Source organism: Fusarium oxysporum, chromosome 1 (genome assembly GCF_000149955.1).
Source record: "Fusarium oxysporum f. sp. lycopersici 4287 chromosome 1, whole genome shotgun sequence".
NCBI classification, from domain to species: Eukaryota; Fungi; Ascomycota; class Sordariomycetes; order Hypocreales; family Nectriaceae; genus Fusarium; species Fusarium oxysporum.
In genome coordinates this window covers 4209782-4229122 of record NC_030986.1, presented here as the reverse complement: position 1 = coordinate 4229122, position 19341 = coordinate 4209782, and the positions used below count along the sequence as shown (strand labels likewise).

The following is a 19341-nucleotide window of genomic DNA, read 5'->3' as shown; positions in this document are numbered from 1 at the left end:
ATTTGTTTGCGCTGAGTTTAGCATTTTCTACATCTGGGACTGATATTGTTCGACAAGTTGGTCTACTTTGGATGGATGGTTTACTTTGGCTGTGCCTTGTTCCTTAACAGTATGTTTTACTCCATCAAACGCAACTAGTGAGTTGCAAACACGAGCCTCGATCGATCAATGACATCAATATCACCTCGGCACAGCGACTTTTACCGTAGCATTTCCCTCTTGGCAATGGGTCGAGCTTGAGAGAAACAAGGGAACGAATCATGAACCTCTTAAAGATCTGAGATTTCTGAACCTATAACAGAACGATGTGAATTTTTTCAGTGGTGGTTCAGCATGTGCTTGGACCGCGGCTTGTTGACCAATCCCCACTGCTGCTTAAGAAATACCCTCTGGAGTAGCAGGTACTTGTTGAATACTACCAAGCAAAGTCGTCAGATTTACTTAAGGCACTATGTGATAAGGTAGCATAAATCTTTATCAGAATGCAAGATCGTATCAAGATTTGCATATACAAGTTACATTTCCATATCGCACTCAAAGCCATGGCGTTTGGTGGTTGTCTAAACATACAGGGTAAGGTGGGTAAAGGTGGTTTGATATGTAAGTGCTGCTCAGACAAAAGAATATATGTTTTCAGCATTTAGGACATACCTAGGAAAACTTTTGCTCTATTTCTATATGTCTGAGAGAATACATATGCTGGGATATTGATCTAACGTCTAATGAATCCTGGATACCTGCCTCGGTTCACGCAAAGCGGTCAGTGTGTAAGTGGATAGAAGACATATCCGTTACACACAGAGTTGAGTGAAAGAACAACAGAAAAGTTTAGAGAAACCAAGACCCTCTCCAAATTTGGGTTGGAGTACTATGAATACGGATCTGGAATATATAGAATATCAACAGAATAATACCAACGAGTGTTGTCGACCGCCAGGTATAGTGGTGGTTATAATCGAGCACCTCCAGACGGAGCAAAGCCGCCGGAATTTGAATGACTTATCATCTGCGGTGAGATATTGTAACCAGCATATTCTCGAACATGGGTTGACTTGAGTATGTGTCTATGTTTCAACCGTTGAACAAAGCCATGTTAAATCCCTGCAGATTTACAGCCTATCCGCGCTATTCAATTATCAGCAACAGTATCAGTTCAACGACAGAACCTGAAAGAAGGTATATACCAGAATTAACAGAATATGACGCATTCAGCTGTGAAAACTACATCTAATCAGGTTTATAGAAACCTCTTACAAAAAAGTATCCGAAAACCGAATGATTCGAGTCTTAACTCGGCAACTTAGTCCGCCTGAGCCGTTCATGTGATAGATTCTGCTGGGGCATCCATCATCCATCATGATTCTGGCGGACGTCTAGACCCCTGCGAGCTGTGGGTAGCGCCTTTGTACCCGGTACTACGGCAGTGTCATGTTGGGACGCCCCTCATGGCATTTCTGTTACAGCGACTTCGTCATTCTTAGCTGACTGCAGGCGGTTTCTATGCTTCTATGAGGTGTGCCGTGGCACGGGAGTAAGACGCCTCCAAATTATGATGAAATTACTACACATTCGTTTCTGTGATGTCTCAATCCGAATAACTTCAGTTTGTTGTTGTCTAGAATTTCGAAATTCCAAGTAAAAAGCACTTCTCCAATTCTGGTGACGTCTTCACCTGATCTAATCGACTCGGCGACTGGGGTCAGAAAAAAAAGTGACCAGGCCAAGCCCGCTCAACCACAGCAAGCGTCTCTTTGTACTCGGTACCTCCGTTGTCCATTGCCTTGCGCTCAACCCGCCTCAAACCAATCTGTACCTGCACCTACTCCCCCAACATTTCACATTCCATTCCATCTTTTCTGCTCTGTCTAACTCACCTTAGAATTTCGACTGCATACCTTTGAATCGCCTTACGCTTAAGTTCCCCCTCCGTATTCAGATAAACTTCTTTTAGGGCCCCGGGCTCTTGTCACCTGCTGCTGTTTCGTTTCCTTTTGGGAACTTCTCAGTGTCATTGAGCCCTTCAGATCGTCGTCTTATACCCCCCGCGACAAGCCGCTCCAGCTTCTCCAACTCGCGATCAACACCGGCAACAGAAAAATCTCTTCCATACGACGTTCTCTGCCGTAAGAGGCAAGATGCAATACGTGCGCGGCCTCAGCGAGTCGGTCTCGACAGCCTGGAATTCAATCAACCCCGCGACTCTCAGTGGTGCTATTGATGTCATTGTCGTCGAACACGAAGATGGCACTCTAGTCTGCTCGCCGTTCCATGTCCGATTCGGAAAGTTCTCTCTCCTGAGGCCGTCGGATAAGAAAGTCGAATTCAAGGTCAATGGCGTCAAACAAAGCTATTCCATGAAACTCGGCGAAGGCGGCGAGGCCTTCTTCGTCTTCGAGACCACAGACAGGATCCCACAGTCGCTGCAGACATCGCCGCTCGTTTCCCCCGCTTCCAGTCCTGCGAGCAGTCCACCGCTCAACCCGGAACAGTCAGAATCTGGTTTGCAGGAGCCAGAAGCGTTCGAGCTTGACGCTACAGAGTCCAAGCTGCGACGACCGCTCCCGTCCGTGCTCTATAAGAAAGACAATGACAATGGTAGGCATAAGCTGTCCTCTTCCATCAAACATAGGTTAACACCGGAGCAGGCTTGATCACCCCTCTTTCGACTTCTCCAGAGTTATCCAGCGCCCGCCCAGCGTCCGGCGACTGGTCTTCAAGGGTGCCCCGACCACATAGTGACGATATTCTCCGTGCCAGTGCTAGAAGCCGAGGTCTAGACGGAAACAGTTCCGCCGATGACGATGAGCATGTTGCTTCTGAACGATCCTCTAGTCCTCCGCCTCTGGCACCGGGCGAGGCACTCGAACGTGCAAGGGCCTTGTCTAAGGGACTCTCTGCCGCAAGCATACCCACAAAGGTCACAGACAGCGGTGATTTGATGCTGGACATGAATGGGTTCAAGGGAAACGAGGAGGACATTCTTCGGGCTGAGATTCTGGCTCGCCAGATTCTTTCCGAAGAGTTGGATGGTAACTATGACATCGGCGCACTCATTGGCTTCGATGAGCAGGGAAACCTATGGATTTACAGCAGTGAGGAGGCCAAGCAGGCTGCTATGAACAAGACTATCGAGGCGTCTTTGCAGTCGCACCGTAGGGCTACTGCAGCCGATGCTATTTCTGATCCCGGTTATCAGAGTGACAGCAGCGATGCAACTGCTTCTCCTATTCTATTGCATCGAAGAGCCGAGTCCGATGCTGGTCCTATGGACTTGCAAACTCCTCCCCGCACCCCGCCGAGCTCATCGGGCCATGCAGGAGATCCCAACAGGAATTACGCCAAGACCTTGCGATTGACTAGTCAGCAGCTCAAGGATCTGAAGCTTCAGCCAGGCGCGAACTCGATGGCTTTCACTGTCAACCGAGCTACCTGCAAAGCAAACATGTACCTCTGGAGACATGAGACGCCTGTTGTCATCTCAGACATTGACGGTACCATTACCAAGTCGGATGCCCTTGGCCACGTGTTGAACATGATTGGTCGTGACTGGACTCACTCAGGTGTGGCTAAGTTGTACAGCGATATTTCCGCCAATGGTTATAATATTATGTACCTTACCAGTCGATCCGTTGGACAATCAGACACTACAAGAGCCTACCTGGCGGGTATCGTTCAGGATGGCTACAGGATGCCGCCCGGACCTACGATCCTGTCGCCCGATAGAACCATGGCTGCATTGAGGCGAGAGGTTTACCTTCGCAAACCCCACATCTTCAAGATGGCAACTCTTCGAGATATTCGAAACTTATACGGCCCAGATCGTCATCCCTTTTATGCTGGTTACGGAAATCGTTTGACCGATCAAATCTCTTACCGGACCGTCGATGTCCCTCGAAACCGCATTTTCACCATCAATTCCAACTCTGAAGTGTCACTTGATCTACTGACACTCAACAAGCTCAAGATGAGCTACGTGAATATCAACGAAGTCGTTGACCATTACTTCCCTCCCGTGAGCACACTGGTAAAAGGTGGCGGCGAGGAGTACACGGATTTCACGTACTGGAGAGATGATCCTCTTGCCATGGCTGACTTTTCAGCAAGCGAGAGTGATGATGACGATGACGAGGACGGCCCAGGAGGACCTACCAGCGAGTATGGTGATGATGAAGAGGAGTATGACGATGAGGATGGCGAAATAGATGAAGATGTGGACGAGATCGGTGAAGGGCTTGCCGATAGTTACATCTCTCGAGCATCTATGGATGAGTTTGCCGAAGCCGCAAGTGTCTTGGGCGGTAGCGTCGACGAAGAGCGACTCAAGGCGTCTATGACACGCGACTTGAAAGAAGCTTACGACGAGGACGATGAAGATGAGATTTACGAAGATGGCGAGGAAGGCCGTCAAGATGAAGACGAGGGCGACGGAACCCCTGACGCTGCTCCCATTGGACAACGGCGTCAAGGTCAGCTTAAGGAGGACGTTCTCGCCCAACACATAACAGGGGTTGGTCATCTCACCATTGAGAAATGAAGTGAAGTGAAGGAAAGCTAAGTATCACGAACAGGCCACCGAGGCTGTTGCTGCTGCTCCCAACAGGCAGTAAGGTGTAACGAATTCAAAGGCGTTTCTTTTTAGAGTGTTTATGGGTTGTTTTTCATAGACATTGATGGCGAGAGTTTTATCTGAACGAATAAGAGGAGATGGATAAAGGTGAACTGAGAAGAAAGGGTTTTTACATATTGAGGCATAGCGTGGCGTTGAGCATTTCATTGTACTTGTAGTGATTACATCATGGCATTCTGACAGACAAAAGCTTTTGTTGTTTGACAGGCTAGAAATACTACTTGAGCAAGCTGCATTTTATTCTTAAGCACCCATGGTCTGTCAAGCTTGTGCATATTGAAACAACATCTAGTCCCAAGTCCGCGCCCCTATCCTAAAGAAAACCCATCTGTTATCTACATACGCCCTTTTCCCTTTTTGTCTGTCCCAGTCTACTACTGTTGCTTCAAATAGTTAAGTCGGATCTCCACAGCCCTTCTATGAGCCTCAAGCTCCTCGACCTTAGCCAGTTGCATGACGGCGGTACCAACATTCTTGAGACCTTCAGCAGTAAGGTTGGAGCTGGTAATGTGCTTCTGGAATGAGCCCAAGTTGACACCAGAGTATTGCTTGGCGAAGCCATAAGTAGCTGTGAAAGTTGTTAGCATCAATCGTATACCACAAACTAATGGGAGAACTTACGCAAAGAGTGGTTGACACCAGCAGAGTAGTCGCCAACACTCTCAGGGGTCCAGTGACCAACAAACACACTGCCAGCGTTCATGACTTGATCAACAGCTTTCTCGGCATCCTTGATTTGAAGGATGAGATGTTCAGGGGCGTACTCGTTGCTGATGCGCATGGCCTCCTCAATGTCCTTGACCTGAACAGTGACCGAGTGAGCGATAGATCCTCGGACGATATCGACACGAGGAAGGGCAAGGGCCTGTTTGTGAACTTCATCTTCAATAGCCTGGAGCTCCTGCTCACTTAGGCCAACAGCAAGCAGAATAACCTGACTATCAACACCGTGCTCGGCTTGAGAGAGAAGATCGGAGGCAACAAAAGCAGGGTTGGCATCCTTGTCAGCAACAACAAGAACTTCAGAGGGTCCAGCAGGCATATCAATACCACAACCAGCATTGGTGTCGTTGCTGACGTGCATCTTGGCCGCAGTCACAAATTGGTTACCAGGTCCAAGAATCTTGTCAACCTTGGTGACGCTCTCCGTACCATAAGCTAAGGCGGCAACAGCCTGAGCACCACCAGCCAGGACAATGCTCTCAGCGCCAACCTTGTGAGCGACGTATACAATCTCAGGGGTAATGCGGCCATCAGATCTGGGAGGTGAGGCAAATACAATCTTCTGGCAACCAGCCACCATAGCTGGAACTCCAAGCATCAGAGCAGTACTGGGAAGAACAGCGGTTCCACCAGGAATGTAGAGACCGACTCGCTCAATAGGTCTCGAGAAGCGGCTGCAGACAATGCCAGGCATAGTCTCAACCTGGAGAGACTTCTCCTCCTGCTGTGCAGAGTGGAACTTTCGGATATTCTCAAAAGAGACGTCAATAGCTTCAATGGTCTCAGGCGAGATATCCATAAGCTCCTTGGGGAAGGGAGCCTTCAGCACAGGCGATGTCAACGAAGTGGCCTTCTCAAACTTGTGGGTGTAAGACAGAACAGCCTTGTCGCCACCAGTTCGCACCTCCTCGATGATAGGCTGAATAATCTTCAAGATGGCGTCAGGGGATTTCTGAGAAGGTCTCTTGAGCTTCTCTACGAGATCGGCCTCGGAGATCTTTGAGGCATCAACTCGCTCCATAGCAATACGTCCATCAGCTGGCTTCTCAACCGCGGGCTGTGAGGGCTTCACAGGGGCTGCATCGGTCTTGATACCCTCCTTCTCCGCCCACTTGCCCTTGGCATTGCCTGTTCTACGCTTGACCTTCAAGCTCTTGGCGTCCAGGTTAGCCTCAATGTCTGCGAGGCTAACACCTGCGCCAACAGCCTTAGTTAAAGCAAAATAGATCAAATCAGCAGCTTCAAAAGCGATGTTCTCTTTGGTCTTGCCATCGCAGAGCTCCTCTGCCTCCTCCATGATCTTTGCTCGCAGAAGCTTCTCATCGGAGAATAAGCGGGCCGTGTAAGAACCCTCGGGAGCAGACTCCTTGCGAGACTTGAGTGTCTGTTCAAGTGCTGAGATGCCGTTGAGGTCTCCAAAGCAACCAAACTGCTGGAGGTGGCAGAAACGGCCCTTCTGATTGACCACGAATTTGAGAGTGTCGTTGTCACAGTCGAGACCAATTCGCAACAGTTCCTGAGTGTCACCAGAAGTAAGTCCCTTCACCCAAAGACCACGTTTGCGACTCTGGTAAACTCCGGTTTGTGTCCTAAGAGCCTCCAGAATACTCTCCTCGCTGGTATAGGCGAGACCCAACGCGATCCCGGCATCATCGGTTACCACAGTAGGGATAAGGCCGTCAGATCGATCGGATTTCCAGTACGATGCGATAATCTTAGATAACAATAGTCGACTCGAATCGTTCTTGTCGGTCGTCAACCCTGTAGAAGGGATGATAGGGATTGCATTGGCCTTCTTGGCAATTTCGATGAACTTCTCGATATCGGTCTTGGGAGCTGGCTTAATGTAAAGGCTCTTGATCTTCTTGGCTGATGCTTCCTCAACAAACTTGTCGACGTCGCTGGATGAAATGTCGAAATCCTTTACCAATAGGCCATTTTCGGAAGCTGTGGAAATGTCAAGGGAAGAAACAGTGGGAATGACTCTTGCGCCATATTCTGTATACTCTGAGTAGGACTCCGAAGCAACAAAAACCGTTCGAACCCCGCCATCGAGCAACGCAATCACATCGTCTGGGTTACTTAAACTTGTGGCATCCATGTGAGCATTGGTTCCGGCACTGGGGCGACCCCAATCCTTAGAAGCTGTCTCATAGAAAGGAGCTCCCAGAAGGGCAATCTCTTGACGAGTGAGGCCATCATTGGTAGCCTGGCCATTGGGGCTGCCAATGCTCACCAAGAATGGCAGCGGTAGAGTCGTCTCCATGTTTGTAATGAACCAGATGAATCAATTGCTGTCGATTATAGTCGAAAGCTTAGCATGGAGGTTGTTAAATCGAGTTGTTCATAAGTGAAGATCGATCGCCCGACGAAAAAGTTGAGGTGATGACTATGAGTCCTCCTGCATCGGCGACAAATGGTGGGGCACTCTTTACTCATTGCCCCTCCATCGTTCTTTCCTTCCGCCAGTGGCCACCTACCTACCTTAGACATATGATAATGAGGAAAGAAAGTGTGATTCAAGAGTTCCTGCCGTTTTCACGTCATATCTAGTAATGGCCTCTAAGATTAACTCAGTTAGGATTACTATTCTGCCATCTAGACCATTATTATAAGGTTATTTTGATCCTGTCACTCTCATGACTTTGTTCTTTAGGAAAGCTCTTTCGCAATGAGCGCACAAGAATTTAAGGTGTGGTCTGTGCACCCATCGCTACCAGATCACGTCTCGGATTATCGAAACCTCCGGCTAAAGGACGCGGCATGCGACTTCACCGTCGCAAAGGAAATAATTCGAGTTTCAATAAGCTCTCGACTTGGAACGTTAACTTTTACTGCATTTTTCCCAACTATCAAAGCACTCTCATTCACATACATCAATTGTATTTTGTCAACTTCACTCATTCATAGTACGGGCGTCTCTCAGCCTTACCAAACACGAACTCGAATGCTTCGCGTGATATCGCCTTGAGGCTTTCACAGACAGTCGCATCCGAGATACCTATTACGAAGCATTGCAGCATCGATCAAGATGTCATCAAGTCAACCACAAACAAACGGGGTTCCCGCCTCATCGGCAGGCACTTCGCAAACAGTACCAAACACACAAACCACTGCGGCCTCTTCTAGCCAACCTGCTGCTGCGGCCTCACAGAACGCACCTCCTCCTGCGCCATCAACAACCGCCCCTCGACCGCGCGACTCAAGGCTTATCGAACTACTTCTCACATCGCAAGGCGTCACCGCTTACGAGCCACGCGTTCCCCTCCTCCTTCTCGACTTCGCCTACCGTCATACCTCATCTGTTCTCAGCGATGCGCTACATCTTTCCGGCGACCCATATGTCACACAGGCCGGTTCTAAGCCATCAGCAAACGCTGGAGCAATCTCAGCACCTGCAGGCGACGCTGCAGTCACAGCCAATGCCGTTAAGCTCGCCATTGCTGCGCGACTCAGCTACCAGTTCCGCGGAGGAAACGCAGGTGGGGGAATTAGCAAAGACTACATGCAAGAACTTGCGCGCGAACGCAACAAGGTGGCACTGCCTAAAATTGTGCCCAGTGAATGGGGTGTGCGACTACCAAGCGAACGGTTCGTACTGAGTGGCACAAGTTGGGGACTGAAGGATGTATGGGATGAAGAGGACGATGAGGAAGAGGATCAAGGGGGTGATGCCATGGAGGGTATTGAGGGTCCCGAGCCTGAAGATATTGGCGGAGATGGAGTTGAGGGTGGGACAGTCGAGGATATGTTTGGTGAGGATGTCGACGAGGAGATGGCAGAGGAGGGCTAGGTGTCCATCTTCTCATCTAATCAATGATCATGACACAATACATTCTAATTCAAGGGAGATCATAGACGCTACCTCAGAAGCACTACAGACGCGATATGACAAAATTGCAATTAGCTACGGATGGCAGTACAGTCAAGACACAATTATCACAACTCCGTGTTACCTAGCATGAACAGAGGAAATCTTATGGTACACTAGGCCTGTAAACGGTATCTCATACACTCTATACCCTTATTTCGATTTTCACAATCCCATCAGCCCTCGCCCACCTTAAAACTTGGGCTTCATGGTGTTGCGAAGTCTCTGGTAGTCGAAGAGACCCTCGATAGTTCCCACAGCGCTAACAGCAATATCCCGGTCCCAAAGTTTTCGGTTGGCGAAGTCCATGATATCCTTCTCGGTGATAGCATCAATCTTTCGCTCAATCTCGTTAGGGGCCATGCGGCGGCCGGTGGTGACGAGCTGTCGGCCAATGTCCTCAGCAACGGCTGTGGTGCCGTCGAGGGACAGGAGGATGGAGGCCTTGAGCTGAGCTTTGGCACGCTCGGTCTCGGCGGCGCTGACGTTAGTGCAGAGGCGCATCCACTCACGGATAGCGAAGTGGACAAGGTCGTCAACTCGGTCAGGCTTGTCGGAAACAAGGTAGATACCCCAGAGACTATGGCAAGTTAGTTACCTCAAAATTCATGGCATGACATCAAGACCTACCCAGTGTCGTTGTAGCTGGTGGAGAAGCTCATGAAACTGTTAGCAAGGTCGTGCTTGTGGACCCAGCCGCTGAGCTTGCTGCCCTGGTGGGGAGCCTGGCCAACAGCCTTGTCGTAGTTGCCAACAATAGCCTGAGCAACGAGGGCAGTGAAGTAGTCCTCGGAGTTCCAGCTGACACCCTCAACAGCGAGAGCAATGTTAGCAGTAGGCATGCCATCGTCTCGGACACGGACGTCAGAGCCCATGAAGTCAGCCTTTTGCTTGGAGGCAAGGTAGGCGCTGGTCTGGGGAGCACTTGAGGGAAGACCGGAGAAGTGCTTCTCAGCGAGCTCGACGAGCTGCTCGTGAGGGATGCCACCGGCACCAACGAGAACCATACGGTCAGCAGTGTAGTTGTTCTTGATGTAGTCGGTGAGCTCTTTTCGGGTGATGTCGCGGATGTTCTGTCGAGGGCCAAGGATGGTGCGGCCAAGGGGCTGGTGCTGGAAAGCGGTAGCGTGGAGGTGATCAAAAACAACCTCCTCAACCTGCTTCTCAACCTCCTCGGACTCTCGGAGAATAACGTCGCGCTCACGCTCGATGGCGGACTCCTCGAGCTTGGAGTTCTGGAGAATATCGGAGAGGATATCGACACACTGGGGAACATCAGAGTTGAAAGCCTTGGCAAAGTAGACGGTGTTCTCGCGCTGGACGGTCGTTAGCATCAGTCAATCCCGTATCCCTTCATCCGACTGACCGAAGTGTAGGCGTTCAGGTGACCACCCATGTTCTCAATCTCCAACTCCAATTGCTGCTGAGTTCGCTTGGCGGTACCCTGATTTCATTGTTAACGATTGGTCTCGGCCAATTGATGGGTTGTCGAACCTTGAAAGCGAGATGCTCAAGGAAGTGGGCGGTACCGTTGGTCTCGTCAGTCTCAGCCCGGGAACCGGCATCGATCCAGACACCGACGGTCGACGTTTGCGCAAAGGGCGAGTGCTCGGTAGCGACCTATCAGAAGGGCGTGTCAGGAAGCCATTCCCAAGTGGTTGTCGAGGCCAATTGACCTCGGATGATGATGCTCACAGTCAATCCATTCTTAAGAGTCGAAGTCTGAGTCTTGCCGACGGTAGAGGGAGTGGCAAAGCCTCGTGTGAAAGGAGCGGCGGCCGAAAGACCAGCACGGTTTCGCAGACCTCGCGAGAGGTTCAAAGCCAGTCTCCGGGACGCCATGACGCAGGTTTGGAGGGTCGACGCTGAATTGAGTGGTTTGATGAAATCTTTCGATCTGGCTCGGCTAGAAGCTTTACTGAGATAATTTGCAGCCTGAGCAATGAGGCGGAAGGCTTAGTCATTCCGGCCGTCCCCGAATCAGAACGACTCGAAACCAAGACCGGAGCCAATGAGAGGCGTTCATTACTAACCACTCCCAACTCCACTGGAACTCCACTATAATCCAACGCCTGTCCGTTTTCGTGAGCTTCTGTGACAGTGCCTTGTAAACACGAACATCGTCACACAACATTAAACTTGTTGATGTGATTTTATGTCTGTTACCTTGATTCATACGTTTAAAATATTCACTAAGTTTCATACATGAGAAGTCTGAATTTCTCAGTCAATTGGCTAAATAAACCTATTTCAATCAAGTCTGCTCCTCTTGTTCTCATTTCACTGCGATGCCTTCTGACAATTACAACTTTGGCGATGTCTTCCAGGCAATTTACATCGCCAAACAAAAGCCTTCGCCGCCGCCTGTTGCTGAAGACATGAAGGTTGTTTTGCAAAGCTTCCCGCCTCTCGGGAAAGTAACACCTATCCAGGGCACAAAGGTCACTTTGACGGCTGTCCTTGAGATACCCAAGTTCCGTGCCAATGAGCCATGGGAAGCCTCAGTATGGCACTCAGTAGACGGCTCAGATTGGAAGGAATTGGAGGTAGCCTCCATCACAGAGACTGGAGTTCCTCAGACTCTCCAAGTACTGGATGATTCTATGGCACGATTCTATTTCACGTCTTCCTTCTCATTTACAGCATCTGTGCAATTCACTCTCAAGTTTCGACATAGTCCTGATGCAGACTGGAGATGGATCCGCGATGAACAGGGTCTCAATGATGGCTTGATTGTCAATGCTTCTAACAGGATTTCTTCTAGTGATTTCTCTGATTTAATTCCTGATCTTAACTCTCAAGACTGGAGTGTCAAGCCACGTTTGAGTCAATCACCTAGAACTTCACTCTGGTCACTCGAAGCAGTCATTCCAGCTGCAAATGGCGATGAGTCTACGTACAGAGACATCAGTGTCGGTACTCCCTGGGGCTCTTTTGTCAGGTAAGTTCAGCTGAGTAACACGACGACGTACCGAAAATCCAGTAGCGACCATGTTATCTGACCGGACATAGATGGTTTTCTCTTGTCAGACTATGGTCACCGTGGCTTGCACCTCGCCATGGGCACTCTCAATTTAACCTCGATAAAGATGCCATTCTCTGTTGCTTCTTAAGCCCCCAAGGTCAAAACCTAGTGCTCCTTGCCGTCGGCGGTGTCAGTCATGTCTTGCCAGTATTTCGAAGCGAGCCCAATGGAAAGCTTCATGTTCATGTAAGTGTGTCTGATACAGCTTCCTGCAATATCTGACAATTCAGATCCGAAATGACGGTCTTTCCGAAGAAAAGGCCGTTATTCTTGTTTCGGTTGGAGACGATTTCGACTGCGCCATTGCATCTGTGATGTATCATGCTCGAGATATGGTTGCGGGAACAAAGAAGGCCAGCGATGAGTGGTCACAGGAGTTATCCGCATTGAAGAATGACTTCAAACCAGAGTGGCTAGAATACTGGTTTGATGGACTGGGTTTCTGTGTGTTCTTGAGTATGGTCAACTTCGAAGGACCACGAACTAATGATTCACAGGCACATGGAACGCTCTGGGGCAACGACTGACAGACCAGAAAATATTCGACGCTCTTGATAAGCTTTCTGAGCACAACATCCAAGTATCGAGTCTCATCATTGATGACAACTGGCAGTCGATCGATTATCGCGGCCCCAGCCAGTTTCAATATGGCTGGAATGATTTTGAAGCGGAGCCCAAGGCATTTCCCACAGGCTTGAAATCCACCATATCTCATATTCGACAGAACCATCCACATATCCAACACATTGCTGTTTGGCATGCCCTCCTGGGCTACTGGGGTGGCATTGCCCCTGACGGCAAGCTTGCCAAGACATACAAGACTATCGAAGTGACACGGGAAGATGCTGACCGCCGAAACCTTCCGTTGGGTGGGAAGATGACGGTGATCGCACAAGAAGATGTGAATCGATTCTATGATGACTTTTATCGATTCCTTTCGGATGCCGGTATCGATGCTGTTAAGACGGACGCGCAGTTCATGCTCGATACGTGGATTGAAGCCTCCCCTCGCCGAGATCTGATCAATACGTACCTCGATGCGTGGACCATCTCGACACTTCGTCACTTCAGTGCCAAGGCGATATCATGTATGTCGCAGTTCCCGGAGGCACTCTTCCACTCGCAGATGCCAACCAATCGGCCTACCATTCTTGTACGAAACTCTGACGACTTCTTCCCTGAGATTCCTGCTTCACATCCCTGGCACGTGTGGACAAATGCGCACAATGCTATTTTCATGCAGCATCTAAATGTTCTTCCGGATTGGGATATGTTCCAAACTGTACATGAGTATTCTGGATTTCATGCTGCGGCCAGATGTGTGAGCGGAGGTCCAATTTATATCACTGATGTTCCCGGTGAGCATGACTTGGATCTTATTGAGCAAATGAGTGGTCATACCCCGCGGGGTAAGACTGTCATATTCCGGCCAAGCTCTTTAGGAAAGGCCGTTGACCCTTATATCGGATATGACGATGATTTACTCCTCAAGGTTGGAAGCTATCATGGTGAGAATTATCTAGAGGGAGGTGAGTAGTGTGTACTAATCATGATTCAGGAGCCTCACATACCGGAAGCCCTATTATGGCCATTTTCAATATCTCCTCTCGGCCATTGACTGAATTGGTTTCCCTTTCAGCGTTCCCTGGCGTGGTTCACGATCTTGAATATGTGGTTCGTGCTCATACCACGGGCAAGGTTTCTCATCCTACCAAGGTCGAGAGCCCAGAGTCACTATTTACTATCTCATTGCCTGTCAGAGGGTATGATATTCTCTCCGCCTTTCCTCTAACTCGCCTATCCAGCAAGAAACATGGCAATGTCGTGATCTCGAATTTGGGCCTGCTGGGCAAGATGGCTGGCGCAGCAGCAATCCTCATGAGCGATGTTCAAGAGCGAGAGAATGGCCGTGCTTTGATTGATACGCGAGCTAAAGCATTTGGCATCCTAGGTAAGAAGTATTACTGTTTCTTCACGATGACTAAAATCTAACAATATTTAGGGATCTTTGTCTCTACGCTCCCTTCTTTGACGATCGAAGGTGATTTCCTGATCACGGTTCAAGAAAAGGTGATACCCTTGCATACCGTGGCCATTTCTAAGGTTGATACCCGCGTACTTGAGATCGACATTGGAAAAGCCTGGAAGGAATTGGGTCTTGAAACTCGATGGGGAAATGACGTTGAAGTCAAGGTCTACTTCAGTTTGTGAAGGGTCTGTCACGATTGACAACTCACACATACTCAGGACTGAAGCACAACTTGCCAAACCCAATAAACACTTAGCTTATTCATTATCATAAGCCATACAAGTTCGCAAACAAGTGCAGTTTATCCATAATAAGACTCCAACACCACAGCTGCAGGGTAAATCAATTTCAAAGTGGTGATAAAGAGCTTATTAATTTTAGCGATCTCGGCAAGAAAAACTAGCAGAGCTTCGAAGGAAAAAAAGAGGATGGCTCCACCTGTCTCGCGAGCCTTGACCAAGTTCATCCATTCAGAGAAGCAACTGCCCCTCCAAGTTGCCCCTCACCTTACAGGGTCCCGCGTCCCATAAAAAAGTTTTTGAAGCAGCACCACCAATTCTTTTCTCTTTTCTTTCTTTCGGGAAGAAGCGTTCTATCAATCTTAGCAGTCGATACTAAAGGCCAGAGCTTGCTTATCGACTCAACTCGCCTTCGACCTCACATTTCCATTCTTCTCGTCATATACTCTTTTATCTGCCAGTCATGTCTGCCTCAGTCCTTGACTACACCACAGCCCTCGAGGTGCTGAAGGAGTACAAGCAGAAGGATGGCCTCGACATCCACGAGCTTATGGACACAACCAAGCACGGTGGTCTTACCTACAATGACTTCCTGCTTCTACCCGGCTACATTGGCTTCGCTGCCTCTGAGGTCACTCTCGATGCGCCCATCACCAAGCGCATCACCCTCAAGACTCCCTTCGTCTCGTCTCCCATGGACACTGTCACAGAGCACGAGATGGCTATCCACATGGCTCTCCAGGGTGGTCTTGGTGTTATTCACCACAACTGCTCTCCTGAGGCTCAGGCCGATATGGTCCGCAAGGTCAAGCGATACGAGAACGGTTTCATCCTCGACCCTATCGTCATTGATCGCAACACCACTGTTGGTGAGGCCAAAGCTCTGAAGGAGAAGTGGGGTTTCGGTGGTTTCCCAGTCACTGGTAAGTGTTATACAGCATTCTCACCTCTCACAAGATTGCATGATTATACACCCTTTTATATAACTTTCGTTCCACCGTATAGACTATTGTCATGGGGACTTTATTTACTATGATCAATCACCACAACTCGTTGTTTTGTCATCTATGGTCGCATTGCCCCGCACAAGAATATTGGGCTGACAAGAAAAAATTTAGCCGACGGCAAGCTTGGTTCCAAGCTGCTTGGTATTGTTACCAACCGAGACCTCCAGTTCGAGGAGGACCTTGACCAGCCCGTCTCCAATGTCATGGTTACTGACCTTGTCACTGCTCCCGAGCACGTCACTCTCCTCGAAGCCAACAAGAGTCTTTCCAAGTCCAAGAAGGGCAAGCTGCCCATTGTCGACAAGGACTTCAACCTGGTCTCTATGATCTCTCGCTCCGATTTGACCAAGAACCAGCACTTCCCCAATGCCTCCAAGCTTCCCGACAGCAAGCAGCTCCTCTGCGCTGCTGCCATTGGCACTCGCCCCGAGGACAAGCTTCGCCTCAAGAAGCTGGTTGACGCTGGCCTTGACATCGTTATCCTTGACAGCTCTCAGGGTAACAGCATGTATCAGATTGAGATGATCAAGTGGGTGAAGAGTGAGTTCCCTGGTGTCGACGTCATTGGCGGAAACGTCGTGACTCGAGAGCAGGCTGCTTCTCTGATCGCTGCTGGTGTCGACGGTCTCCGAATCGGTATGGGCAGTGGTTCTGCCTGTATCACTCAGGAGGTTATGGCTGTCGGCCGTCCTCAGGCTGCCGCTGTCTACAGCGTCAGCCGGTTCGCTGCCCGCTTCGGTGTTCCTTGTATCGCCGATGGTGGTATCCAGAACGTTGGCCACATCGTCAAGGGCCTTGCTCTGGGTGCTTCTACCATCATGATGGGTGGTCTCTTGGCTGGTACCACTGAGTCTCCCGGCACCTCTTTCGTCTCCCGCGAGGGTAAGCTCGTCAAGGCTTACCGAGGCATGGGAAGTATCGATGCTATGCAGGACAAGAAAGCCGGCAACGGTGGTAAGGACAGCCAGAAGAGCAATGCTGGTACTGCCCGTTACTTTTCTGAGGGTGATAGCGTCCTGGTTGCTCAGGGTGTTTCTGGCGCTGTTGCTCACCGAGGGTAAGTCATAACCCGAAGCCAAATGGAACCGTGAATGCTAACATGCAATAGTTCGATCAACAAGTTTGTTCCCTATCTCGCTGCTGGTCTCAAGCACTCTCTCCAGGACAGTGGTATGACCAGCCTTAAGACTATGCACGAGAGTGCCGAGGCTGGTGAGCTGCGCTTCGAGCTTCGAACAGCCAGCGCCCAGTTGGAGGGCAACGTCAACATGGAGTCTTATGAGAAGAAGCTTTATGCGTAATGATATATGTTTGGAAAAAATGATGGGATGATGGAAAGGGATACGGAAAAATGGACTGGTTTGTTTATATGCATTCAATTGCATTGGGGATTTGGGCACAAGATTCAGAAGGGTTTGATTTGGGTTGAGGGTAAAGGGCCTCTATAACCGTAGATCTGAATAGGCGTTTGTCCAACCACTATAGAGGTGCGGCGTGGGCGTTTTGCTGTCAGTCTGAAAAAACGACAGGGACAGAGATCATGAATGAAATTTTTATTGATACCCCCAGGATACTGAAGTGCTGCCGGTCTGTCCGAATTGTGATACATCTTGCGAGGATCAGAAGGGGAGATTAACGTCAGCACCAGTCCGTAAGTGTATATATCATTGAGCGATTGTACCAGTAAATTCTCAAGTATCGCTTAGTATGGCTTATATCTGATAATCCGCACTCTGATCTCACAAGCTGTGATTCCGAGCATCGGAATAGCTCTGTAACATGGAAATCGCCGAAATATCAAAGTGCACAGACCGTAATCCCAGGAAGCATCATTACATAGCGAAACAAAACCATGCCTCGAAGGGGAAGGTCAAGTGGAATCATAAATGATAGCTTGCAAGGGTCTCTCGAGCTGAAGCGTGAAGGTTTTTCTTTTTTCTTTTTAGAGTTTCATTAATATTGTCTGCTGATTCTCCATTTCGTTTTCCTTCGCCGAACTAGGCAATTCAAAAGAGAATGGAAGAAGAAGTGTGACGCTTTCATATGTAACTGAAAGGTGAACAGTAGATTATTCATTGAAGCAAATAATACATCGAAATAAATATAATATAAATAAGAAATGACCGTCTTCGTCACTGGGTATATAGGTATAATCCGTTGGCGCGTACCCGTCCGCGCTCAAAGTCAATTCTGCCAGATATTTCTCTGATCGCCCCCTTCACATGTATTTCTTTCTTTTTGTGGTGCCATATCGGTGTGAGGCTCCATCTTGCTGTACACTCCCTGGTCGAATGGCCTAATACTGGGGCTGCTGAGGGTTGTAAGTCTGCTGAGGTGGAGGGTAGGATCCCTGAGGCTGGGGAGACTGGTAACCGTGCTGAGGAAGCTGATAATCGGGCTGAGGGGCCTGCTGCTGAGGGTTGGGCTTCTGATCATGATATTGCTGCTGCTGAGCAGGAGGAGATGTCGGCATGTGCATACCCTCCTTCTGAGCTTGGTAGCCCTGGGTGATAGGCCCCTGTGAAAGACGAGACTTGACTTCGTTGTCCTGCTGGATAAGAGCACAGCAAAGGCACCAGTAACTGACGCAGCAGTCGTTCATGCCACTGCCCTTGATGCCGAATCGCTCACGGATTTCACCACGCTTCATCATGGAGTAACTAGGAGCCGCGTATTAGTTGATGGTTTGAACAAGACTCCGGTAATCATCTTACATCCAACCACAGCCAGTCACGCAGTTGATCGCGCAGAATATAAGAGCATCGCTGTTGCAGGTATCGGCAGTCTGCATAGTAGGGTCTCTCATACGATCGGCGGTTTTACCCAAGACTATGGCGAGTTTGTCAGTCTTCCAATTGCAATCAATTTGTGACACAGATCACATACGGATGCAGGGGCAGAAAGTGCCGAGCAGGCAAGAGTCGCAGGGCGAGCAATTGCAGAGGTTGTTCTGCCATTCCTGGTTCTGGACATTAGGTCCCTGAGAGTACTGCTGGGCCATTGTGAATGATGCGTGAGTCAATTGACCAAGTAATTGATTTATAGTTGAACAGAATTTGAGCCAAGAAGAAAGAGTATGGGTTGAAGGAGGAAGAAGAACAACGGCCAAGAGGACGGCAACGGCGCCTTATGAGAGAAACTCGTACGGACAATCAACAGTCTCGGCACGGTACTCGCCTTTCGTTTCAGACTGGCGTATCACAAGCAAGCCCTCTCCTCTCAGAGCTTCAGCTCTAAGCCTCCACATTAGCTAGGTCGCCCTTCATTTCAACGACAGGACAGGCAACAGGGGAGCCTAGCTAGAAGCCGTCTGACGCCTCGAGCTCAGAAACATGATGGAAAATCATCCCTTGGTTGCATGCAGCTACCGCATTGGCACCGACGCTATGTCTCACAAGCTGGCTGTGCAACTTGTACAACTCTGGACTGGACAAACCCGGCAAGCAGAATACTTTCCAAGTGCGGTGCTTCACGGTAGAGCTGCTTCCTAGAAAAGGTAGTTCAGCCACGGCTTCTGACTAGCGTCCTAGGGCTGACATGGTTGATGTGTGGTAGTGGAGTGTGCTAGCAAAAAGGTCCTGGGCCCCCCAGCGTGTCAGCCTTGGTGAAGGGATCTTTGCAGTTGCAGAAGATTAATGCCGCCCAAGCTGGTTAGTTGAACCGCTCATCATGAGGCCATCAGTCTTGAATTGGGTAGCTCTCACGGTCGTGTCCAGTCTTGCCCAGTCAGAGTCAAAAGGGTGTTGAGGACAGCTCTCAGCTTGGGCTTCAATAGGTCAGACTAGACAAAGTTCGGCCACCACTGCGAAGATCATTCCAC

At 49.4% G+C, this 19341-nt stretch overlaps 7 protein-coding genes across 17 annotated transcripts; 4 read left to right on the top strand and 3 right to left on the bottom strand.

The window, feature by feature from the left end:
* Positions 1 to 1499: 1499 nt before the first annotated feature.
* On the top strand, positions 1500 to 5067 carry FOXG_00828 (uncharacterized protein). Of its 4 annotated transcripts, XM_018377428.1 has the most exons (4): positions 1565 to 1809; positions 1880 to 2595; positions 2646 to 4507; positions 4569 to 4923. In XM_018377428.1, exons 2-4 carry the CDS (start codon positions 2136 to 2138, stop codon positions 4605 to 4607), a joined length of 2361 nt encoding a protein of 786 aa, XP_018233151.1. In that variant the 5' UTR covers positions 1565 to 1809; positions 1880 to 2135; the 3' UTR covers positions 4608 to 4923. The 4 variants fall into 4 exon arrangements, with proteins under 4 accessions (XP_018233150.1, XP_018233152.1, XP_018233151.1 ...); XM_018377427.1 differs by having other exon boundaries at positions 1500 to 2595; positions 4569 to 5067; XM_018377430.1 differs by having other exon boundaries at positions 2646 to 4923.
* Positions 3070 to 7746, bottom strand: FOXG_00827 (histidine biosynthesis trifunctional protein). The gene is made up of 2 exons (XM_018377426.1): positions 5249 to 7746; positions 3070 to 5195 (listed from the first exon to the last, which is right to left on the bottom strand). The coding sequence occupies exons 1-2, from the start codon at positions 7614 to 7616 to the stop codon at positions 5002 to 5004; spliced, it is 2562 nt and encodes an 853-aa protein (XP_018233149.1). The 5' UTR covers positions 7617 to 7746; the 3' UTR covers positions 3070 to 5001.
* Positions 7747 to 7823: 77 nt separating this feature from the next.
* Positions 7824 to 9658, top strand: FOXG_00826 (transcription initiation factor TFIID subunit 9B). The gene has a single exon (XM_018377425.1). The coding sequence runs from the start codon at positions 8382 to 8384 to the stop codon at positions 9141 to 9143; it is 762 nt and encodes a 253-aa protein (XP_018233148.1). The 5' UTR covers positions 7824 to 8381; the 3' UTR covers positions 9144 to 9658.
* Positions 8102 to 11157, bottom strand: FOXG_00825 (mitochondrial-processing peptidase subunit beta). Of its 2 annotated transcripts, XM_018377423.1 has the most exons (5): positions 10917 to 11157; positions 10716 to 10841; positions 10588 to 10665; positions 9852 to 10537; positions 8102 to 9801 (listed from the first exon to the last, which is right to left on the bottom strand). In XM_018377423.1, exons 1-5 carry the CDS (start codon positions 11061 to 11063, stop codon positions 9414 to 9416), a joined length of 1425 nt encoding a protein of 474 aa, XP_018233146.1. In that variant the 5' UTR covers positions 11064 to 11157; the 3' UTR covers positions 8102 to 9413. The 2 variants fall into 2 exon arrangements, with proteins under 2 accessions (XP_018233146.1, XP_018233147.1); XM_018377424.1 differs by having other exon boundaries at positions 10588 to 10841.
* Positions 11158 to 11327: 170 nt separating this feature from the next.
* On the top strand, positions 11328 to 14666 carry FOXG_00824 (uncharacterized protein). 4 transcript variants are annotated; one of them, XM_018377420.1, is made up of 7 exons: positions 11328 to 11378; positions 11435 to 12162; positions 12234 to 12432; positions 12477 to 12690; positions 12744 to 13754; positions 13805 to 14197; positions 14249 to 14657. In XM_018377420.1, the coding sequence occupies exons 2-7, from the start codon at positions 11510 to 11512 to the stop codon at positions 14455 to 14457; spliced, it is 2679 nt and encodes an 892-aa protein (XP_018233143.1). In that variant the 5' UTR covers positions 11328 to 11378; positions 11435 to 11509; the 3' UTR covers positions 14458 to 14657. The 4 variants fall into 4 exon arrangements, with proteins under 4 accessions (XP_018233143.1, XP_018233144.1, XP_018233142.1 ...); XM_018377421.1 differs by having other exon boundaries at positions 11328 to 11479; positions 11549 to 12162; XM_018377419.1 differs by having other exon boundaries at positions 11328 to 12162; positions 14249 to 14666.
* Positions 14667 to 14692: 26 nt separating this feature from the next.
* FOXG_00823 (inosine-5'-monophosphate dehydrogenase IMD4) lies at positions 14693 to 17179 on the top strand. Of its 2 annotated transcripts, XM_018377417.1 has the most exons (3): positions 14693 to 15437; positions 15633 to 16578; positions 16630 to 17179. In XM_018377417.1, exons 1-3 carry the CDS (start codon positions 14978 to 14980, stop codon positions 16820 to 16822), a joined length of 1599 nt encoding a protein of 532 aa, XP_018233140.1. In that variant the 5' UTR covers positions 14693 to 14977; the 3' UTR covers positions 16823 to 17179. The 2 variants fall into 2 exon arrangements, with proteins under 2 accessions (XP_018233140.1, XP_018233141.1); XM_018377418.1 differs by having other exon boundaries at positions 15633 to 17179.
* On the bottom strand, positions 15457 to 19228 carry FOXG_00822 (uncharacterized protein). Of its 3 annotated transcripts, XM_018377415.1 has the most exons (4): positions 18408 to 19228; positions 18236 to 18350; positions 16621 to 18181; positions 15486 to 16562 (listed from the first exon to the last, which is right to left on the bottom strand). In XM_018377415.1, the coding sequence occupies exons 1-3, from the start codon at positions 18520 to 18522 to the stop codon at positions 17818 to 17820; spliced, it is 594 nt and encodes a 197-aa protein (XP_018233138.1). In that variant the 5' UTR covers positions 18523 to 19228; the 3' UTR covers positions 15486 to 16562; positions 16621 to 17817. The 3 variants fall into 3 exon arrangements, with proteins under 3 accessions (XP_018233137.1, XP_018233139.1, XP_018233138.1); XM_018377414.1 differs by having other exon boundaries at positions 15457 to 18181; XM_018377416.1 differs by having other exon boundaries at positions 15457 to 18181; positions 18236 to 18951.
* Positions 19229 to 19341: the final 113 nt, after the last annotated feature.